Source organism: Fragaria vesca, linkage group LG2 (assembly GCF_000184155.1).
Source record: "Fragaria vesca subsp. vesca linkage group LG2, FraVesHawaii_1.0, whole genome shotgun sequence".
In the NCBI taxonomy this organism is placed as follows: domain Eukaryota; kingdom Viridiplantae; phylum Streptophyta; class Magnoliopsida; order Rosales; family Rosaceae; genus Fragaria; species Fragaria vesca.
Genome location: NC_020492.1, coordinates 30484088 through 30492627, shown reverse-complemented (window position 1 = coordinate 30492627; position 8540 = coordinate 30484088). Strand labels below are relative to the sequence as shown.

Genomic DNA, 8540 nt, shown 5'->3' with positions numbered 1-8540 from the left:
TGAAGCCGGACTCTTTAGAGAATTGATTCTTCAATCTTCTAAGAACGTAGTTTTTGATTCTTTAAAATATTTGATTTGATCTAAGTAGAACTTTCGAGATAGCATCATAGCAATTAGCAAGGTCTGCAAGGACTACGTGTCCAGCAAGAGCAACCGATCAAAGAACTTCCGCTGATCAATAAATCAGATGCTTCAAAGTTCAAAGGCAGCACCCATGTCTCAATATATAAATTGCTAGGAATTATCGGAAAAGTTGTTGGGTGTAATTAGATCTTATATCATTTTACTTGGTGTAAAACATTTGCTGGGTCACCATAATCATTTGTTCGGTACATTTAGAAACACACAATACCACAATCTACACGAGATCTTTCAAGGGTAACCCTTAAATTTGACCCAGGTCATTTTGGCTCACTTTGGAGGGCGGCTAACATAAGATTTTAAGTTTTTACAAAAAAAAAAGTGAGCAGCGTGTAACAAATAAATGTGTAAATAAAATTACTTTTATCAAAACTTCTCAAAGGCTCATTACATTGAGACTGGTAGAATTCAAATGGTAAAACACAAGAAAAAGATTTGGCATAGTGAGAAAAGTGCAGGAGTGATTCCAATTTAGCTACGAATACAGAAAACCCTCGAGCTCTTTTGACATCAGAGAAAAAGAAATGACTGCTGCATTCAACATTTCAACATGATATGACCAGTCGAAAGTCATAAAGAACAAACAAAAAAGTGAAACTAAAAGCAATATGAACTAACATTCAACATAGGATGTGATCATCCACAATTATTATTACATGAAACTCCCCAACTCCGTATGCAGGGTTATATAACATTTCTTCATTATTTTAAACTCGTAAAAACATAACAAGTCTCAATCAGGACACCGGACCAACACCTTGTACTCACGACATAACTACTCTTGGAATTGTAATTTTCATACCTACCGTCCCATTTCTGATAAGAGGGTATTCATACCCAACAACCTGTCCACAACTCGAGCTCTCTAACGCTTGCCGCAAGAAAGCACTCAAGTAGAATTACATACTATCACCTCCAAGCTGATGATAAATATCAAAAGCAACATATGCTTCAACAGTTCACTAGTGAGTCAGTACACCATTTTTATTATTCCACGATTTGCTGGAGGCCAAAGCCGCAAAACCAACAGATGATCTTATTAACATGTTCTATCCACCCCCAAGTAACCAGACAAGGCATTTATCCATAGTAGTCATCCTCCGGGCTGGAGAGCTTGGCAAAACCTGTAGTGAACAAATAAAAGTATAAGCAAATGATTGCTGATTAACAAACATGCAGCACCATCACTCAAGCCTCTGCATCTTATAGGCTAAAAACTCAGCAAACAATCGGTCCCCTTTTCCTTCCAACGGATAGTAGCAACAATTCATCATCAAAATACCGCCCAGTGTTGGAATATGGGTAACTTCCACATGACTAAACAAAGCTAAAGATTTCAAAAATTGGGACCAAATGGCCCAATGAATACAAGATGGGCAGCTTCCAAAGGGCTGAACAAAGAGGATAGATCTTTACTTACTATTACAGGATGGGAATGTGTATGGAAGAATCATTTGCTATGCTTATATTAAGCTCAGAGATAGAGGCTTTGCTTACTATTACAGGATGGGAATGTATGGAAGAATCACTTGCTATGCTTATATTAAGCTCAAAGATAGTTCATAATCAACGTAAACACAATAGCATTGGATATTGCGAATTAATCAATTATTAAAGTTACTTTTATCACTGGAAAGTTAAACTTTCATCACTATAAAAACAAAGACAGAATCAGTTATGGTCTTGGGCTGGAATGAAGCAACTTGAAAATATTGAGCCTGGATTATAATAATAACAAACCTGGGTATTTGAAAGCGCCTGCAAGAAGCCAAACCACCAAAGCTCCAACAGAAAATTAACATTGACAAAGCTTCAAAGTTGGAGTTTGAATTCGGTAGCAAACGGCAATGCGGACATTCACCAAATCATCCTCAAGAACCTGACCAACACCAAGGTCAGCATGTTCATAAAGCACTAAATTTGTATGAAATAATAGTACACTGATGAACTGTAAAGTAACAAAGTACTTCCCATAACTTGCATGAACACATACTAAATCATCCTGTATCAAATCTCAAAGGTGGTTTTTACCAGAATCTATGATGATATAAACAATTTGCCAATAACCTCTAGATTCTAAATGAATGGAAGTGCTGCTGATACTGAAACAAACGCATTGCTAATAACTTATAAAAACAAAATCCTTTAAACTTGGGTTGAAGAGAATCTGCAGAAAATGAAATCTTGAATTCACTCTTTCAACCCCAGCAGGAAGAGAAAAAAGTGTCAAAATATACAAGATCGGAAATGAATGACAATAAAAGTCGATGCAAGTATGCAAAAGAAAAATTAATTTCTTACTAAAAAGGTATTTTTCATATTCAGCTGCAATAAAAGTACAGTTAATTAAGCAAGTCTCACCATGACATTGATACTGGCATCACACAAAATAGCGGCCTGTCCAGACAGACTGTCCTTGATATTGCTCAGGTTGTGGGTTCAAGTGCGGATTTCCATTTACAAATTGTTGCTGTTGCTGCTGCTGCAGCTGCATTTCATGGTGAAGTTTAAGGTCCTCAAGCATACGGAAATCTTGCCGACTATTCTGGTTTTCTGCTTGGAATGGCATAGACGGGCCCTGTTTACCAGGAAAGGGAAAGTTCACTGTTCCACTTAACCCATTCCCATTAGGAACACGAAGCACATTTGGATGAGATGAGTAGTTAATGGAACTGCTGAATGTGTTTCCTTTAGTTGAAGATGGCACCTGATACCCATCCAACCAGCTGTAATCATCCATCAGTGGATTTTCACCCATTGACTCAGAATTATAAATAGACTCATTGACTTGTTTAGCAGGAACATGGCTAAAACCAGGTGGCGGACCAAGGTGCCTAACAGGTCGACTAACTGGATTTTTTCGGACAGGAGCGGGGAAAGCTGAGGACGTCTTCAATGTCAAACCATCCGCAATTGGTCCGGACGATGCAATAGTATCAACCTTAAACGGCAACAAAGCTTCTGGATGCTTTGCATGACTGTAGAACATACTGCCAGTACTACCATTGACAGGCTGTTGGAATGGAACTGAACTTGATACTTGCTCAGATTTCAATACTTGTCCATTGCCCATAAACCCCAAACTCTTTAAGTTGTTAGCAAGAGATACTTCTTCTGATTTAAACGGTTCCAAAGGCTGGGGAATAGCCCATGTAGTGCCTGCCACATCAGGTCTCTTCTCAGCCACTATTGGCTTAAAAACTATTACTTCATCTTCCTCATCCCCATCAATGATCGACTCTGACTTTTGGAATGGAACTCCCATATTCGTAGTGTCCTTTAGTTGATTTTCTTCCAGATTATCATTGGAATTAGGCAAGCCTAAGGAGGTAGGCACATAATCGCCATTCATTGGAGGCTCAACACCAATGACAAATTTCTTCGTCTGGGAATGAAAATAAATGGCTTTTTGATCAACCTTGACCACATTTGCTAGAGCCTTGCCTGCCGCCAGGATCCTTTTAACACGGGCGCCTTTTTCCTTCTGGCCATCACTTCCAAAAGAATGCTTCCTCGAGAAATCCAATATTGTATGTGCTGGAAGAAGTGGCATAAATCCTCTCAACTCAAAATCCTCCCATAGAGCAAGGCGATTCTCAGTTTCCCCTTCTTCATATCTGCTCATATTATTAAAGCAAGTCTCATCTCCATCATCATCTATGGACAATGGGACAAATGACAAGAGATTATTCAACAAGAGTATGCAAGCATTCCAGAACTTTGCTCTAACAGAGGACTGTTTTTCATCTGCATCACTACCAGCTGCTAGGTCGGGACAGCATGCCAACCATTCTACAAAAACCAGAATGCCTGGTAACAGGTAACTGGAAGTTGGATCGCCCAGCTTCACACATCTCTCTAAGACATGCCCCATCAACTCGAAGACAGCAGTAAATGCATTCTGCAGTAGAACAGCACGTTGTACAATTTCTGCATATGACTGTCCTTCACTTTCCTTTTTCACATTATGAACTGTAAATATTAGTATAGAGACCATTCTGACAATGACCAGTCCATCCTCAATGCCATCAGCACCAAATAGCTCCTCTTCTGCTCCAGAAGATAAAAGCTCAATTAAACCACTGCTTACAACAGAGAGCACTTCTGCAAATGTCTCCAGGCTGCACAAATATCACAAAAACAGATCTATTAGACTGGTTCCAGAACTTCTACGAAACAACATTCAACAACAAAGCATACCTAGTGCGTGTAAAAAGAATGCCATTTAGACGAACAAAACGAATTGAAAAAGCTTTGTATTTCTCCTGGTTACTGGATGGTCTTTCCTTTACAAGGCCTGCTTCTGTGTTGTTATCTTTAGCAGGTATTGCGTCCCCTTTCCCTCTACCTTTACCAGTCGAACGTGCAGGCAACTCTTTCAGTGCAGAAGCATTAGCATTGCCACACAGTTGAGAGTAACTCTGGCGGTTCTACAGTAAAAACAATATATACATAAGGATATATACTAGTTAACAAAGTAAGGACCCAGGTGACAAAATTAACAGATGACCAAATAAGTAAGGGCTTTAGAGAGGTAAATCTAATATACTAATTTTTAGAGCTGCACCTAAAATAGCAGTTCACCTAGCATAAGGAGGCAGGGTCTCCCCTTTTTTAATTCCCCCAACACTCATAAAGACATTCAACACCTACTACATAAAGAGTCCAGATCAAGACCCGCATGGTAAAATACCAGCATGGTTGAGCACAGGATGATATCTAGCTACTATATATTACGAGTAGCCGTGACCAGAAATGTAAAATTCATCTACTATGTAGGTCCAATTCCACAGATACATATATCCAAACATAAAAGACACGAGTGACGAAGTTTACAAGGGTCAGTGACAACAGAAACACTGGTCCGAAGTGAGAGATCAGACAACCCCTTTCGGATAGCTTTGAACCAGAGAAAAAGGGTAGGGGCATCTGCTTAACCCTACTTCACTAAAGAACTGAGATCAGAGAAGGTAGGGGCATCTGCTTAACCCTACTTCACTAAAGAACTGAGATCAGAGAAGAGAAGCAAAATATCTATCCTGATGCTTAATAGGAATTTGGTGGGTGGGATCTTAAGTATACCAAAGTGGTCCCCGTTCCAATCAAGCCAATGCAAGTGAAAGATACACAATTATATCTAGAAATATCCAAGCTATCATGATGTTTCCTTAAAAAATAAATCTAAATTGGGATATTTCTGATGTGAAGTCAATCTTTTAACAATATATTATGTTGAATAATGAATTTAAGAGAAATGAAGAAAAAGGAGCCGCAGTAGTAGTTTATGTTGTTTGAGACTTGAATATTCCAAAATGAGCACTCAATCAACCCTTTCTCTCTACTTTTCCATTTGCAGTCTTTCTCTAGTAACTAATCTATTGTTTTTTTTCGACACAGAAAAATTATTGGTAGCAGTGTCGACAAAATAAATACTTCATAAAACAATAAAAAAACATAACTTCTAATAATAGCAACCAAAATTGAAAATGAATATAAAAGTTGAGATTATAATGAAACAACTATGAGCATCCAGTATGTCACAACAAAGAGACAATACCTTCTCAAATGCCACAATCAAGTTATCCCTTGCAGTTGAAAAGGGATTATCCACTGCCAGGCTACGAAAATATCGATAAACAGTGACCACCTCATCGCCTGAATAAGAGGCCAGTATAGCAAGCTGAAGTATAATGAGGATCACAGTGAAAGATCAGAAATCATATGCAAGCACATCAATGGAAATAATTGCAGCTATTGTGTTTACAAAAGTAATAAGAAAAATAACAAGACAACACCTGATGATGAGGATTCCCACTTGATGGCAAACAAGATGCAGCTTGCAAGTAGTAACTTGAGGCAGCAGCATACTCGCGAGTTTTGGAGTCCCCCTCTCCATACAGTCCTTTGTAGCGTGCAAGGTCACCCAAGTAAATCAAACAGCGGTGACATGATATCAAACCTTTCTTCATGTCAGCAGATTTCTTTCCATCCTTATCCATAACAATTCGATTTTCAGAATCCTCAGACAAATAGCCAAGAGGAAGCCCATACTTTGCTCTGATCTTCACTATTAAATCATGATAAAATCCAGTCGCTTCTGAAAGGAATGTTTTAAACTGCAATCTTATTTTTGTAATACGATCAGGCCGAGTAGGACCCTTCAAACTTTGTGATGAGTTTGAACCTGTAGAAGCCATAGCAGCACTAAAGTGTGCACGCAATTCGTCGATCCGCTTGTAATGTAACTGCCACAAAGCATACTCAACATTGTGTTGCTCTGAAAATGCATGGTCCTCTAGAATTATAGCTTCATAATTCTCACGTATCTGTTGCCAGGCATTGGGATCTGATGGAACTCGCGCTTGGGCAGACCTTCGACGCCTGCTCTCCAACTCAGTAATCTGTAGAAGAAAAGTATGTGTAAAAGAATGCAGATAACGAGGCATAACCCTGAAGAAAGGGCTTGCCCACACATAGATTCCTATTGTAAGTCTTCCAAATCGATACTATAAAACAGTAAAATTTTAAGACACATGCAGTCCCAACACTGATAGCCCAGACATGTTAGAACAAAGTATGGAGTGCATGCAGCACACATATGCAGTTTCAAAATTGTTAACCAGAAGACGATAGATATACCTTGTCATACAAACGCTGAGCACGCTCCCATGATGGAGGAGCAGACATTTTATCAGTCTGAGTGATCATCATCCATCAAATATGTTTGATTAACTGCAAGCAGCATCAAATCTGCACATCAGATAACCAAGGAACAATCTACCAAATACGGCTTCAACCATAAAAATCATCCCTTAGATTCCAGTGAAAGCTTTATATACTACGACTAGCCCCTCCCCGTAAAATTTGAAATCCTAGAACCAAATAAGTCCTTAAGGTCACGACAGCTCACAGCGGAATCCATAATTTCATTGCAATTTGTAATAAAGTAAACAGTCTCTAACTGATAACCACCTTGTAATCAAATTCAAAAATCACCTTGTAATCGAAAAGGTACATATATTACATACAGCAGCCAAATCTTCATAAAAACTTAAGGGGAAAAAAAGCGTCAACGCTACAGACCGTGTTGGGTTGCCAAGCAAACCCTAATTTAATAGGGTCGAGAAACCATAGCTGGGTTTATAAGAAAAAAAATTGGAAAACTAAAACAAAAACTGTGACGAAAATGAGCACATGGAAATAAAGAAAAATTTGAGATCTGGAGAAGCGAAAAACAAGAAGAAACATAGATCAATCGGATCCAACATGAAAGAAGAATTAGAAAAGGAAGACGAAAAACGTACCTGTGTAAACCGGATCTACGGGACGATTGATGAGACTAGAGCATCGGATGGAGAAAGAGAAAGGGAGAAAAAGAAAGTCTTCGTTAGGGTTTGGTGAGAGAAAAGGGAGAGGAGGACGAAAGGAGAGAGAGAGAGAGAAGGGTGTGGTTTGGTTTTTTGGGTTAAAACGGGGATGAGGTTAGAGACTCAATTCTTTCTTTATGTTTTCTTTTTTCTATTTATTTCATTACCACTACCCAAAACACGAGCACTCCTTTTATTTTCCAGCCCATGTCGTCGTTTCAATCAATTGTGCCTTTTCTTTATTTTATTTTCGTTATGTTTTCTTTTCTGTGTCGGCGTTTCAAAGTCACTGTTTTTGCCTCGTTTCTTCCAAGATTTACTTTCAGGGTAAAAGTTAGAGTCTACACGTGTATTTTGTGTTTAGGGATACTTTTAATTTTACTAGGTTTTTACCTGTGTATATTTATACGGAATCATGATTATGATCATCTGAAAATAAGTGTGAGTAGTTAAGTAAGTTTACCGTATTATACACTTATACGTCCTACTGACCGGTAATTTTTTTGATTATCTATTTATTTAATTTGTTTTTATTTTTATTTTGCCTTTACTATGACAGCTCTTGTTTTTATTTGGACTAACCTCGTGTGTCAATTTGCTTTTTATCTTTTCTTTTTTTATAAAAAAAAAAAATTAATTTTTTTTATATTTTAATTACAAATAACTGCTAATGCAGTTGCCATGCATTTAACATTCAGCAGAAATTGTTCCACCTTTTTCTCCCTTTTTTTGTTTTTTTTTGTTTTTTGCTTTTATATTTTGAAATTCTTTTATTTTGTTGTCATTTTACAATATTAACCATCCTTGATTTGTTTTTTTTATGTCAAAACTCCTCTATCGTGGGTAATATGGATAGTTTATAAAAAAAATGGTTTCACTATGACACCAAAAAGGGTGTCTAACTTTCTAGTAATAGAAATTAGTTTGTTCATTAAGGGTAATTATGGAAGTTCATAATTTAATGAAGCTTTTGAGGGTCTGGCTTAGTAGAGATTATACAAAATGAGAGAAGTTTAACTTGAACTGCTACAC

The 8540-nt window shown here is 37.7% G+C and overlaps 1 protein-coding gene across 1 annotated transcript; it reads right to left on the bottom strand.

Moving 5' to 3' along the window:
• Positions 1-658: 658 nt before the first annotated feature.
• On the bottom strand, positions 659-7611 carry LOC101304447. Its single transcript, XM_004291686.1, has 8 exons — positions 7446-7611; positions 6781-6873; positions 5937-6542; positions 5699-5821; positions 4342-4571; positions 2503-4262; positions 1882-2020; positions 659-1265 (listed from the first exon to the last, which is right to left on the bottom strand). The coding sequence occupies exons 2-6, from the start codon at positions 6850-6852 to the stop codon at positions 2522-2524; spliced, it is 2772 nt and encodes a 923-aa protein (XP_004291734.1). The 5' UTR covers positions 6853-6873; positions 7446-7611; the 3' UTR covers positions 659-1265; positions 1882-2020; positions 2503-2521.
• Between the last annotated feature and the right edge of the window lie 929 nt (positions 7612-8540).

Excerpts from the sequence above, each read along its gene's own strand:
- LOC101304447 (XM_004291686.1), bottom strand. The coding sequence starts at position 6,852 with ATGATGATCACTCAGACTGATAAAATGTCTGCTCCTCCATCATGGGAG. Across the intron at positions 4,572-5,698 it reads TGATTGTGGCATTTGAGAAG|AACCGCCAGAGTTACTCTCA; the intron begins GTATTGTCTCTT and ends TTTTTACTGTAG. Across the intron at positions 4,263-4,341 it reads ATTCTTTTTACACGCACTAG|CCTGGAGACATTTGCAGAAG; the intron begins GTATGCTTTGTT and ends ATATTTGTGCAG.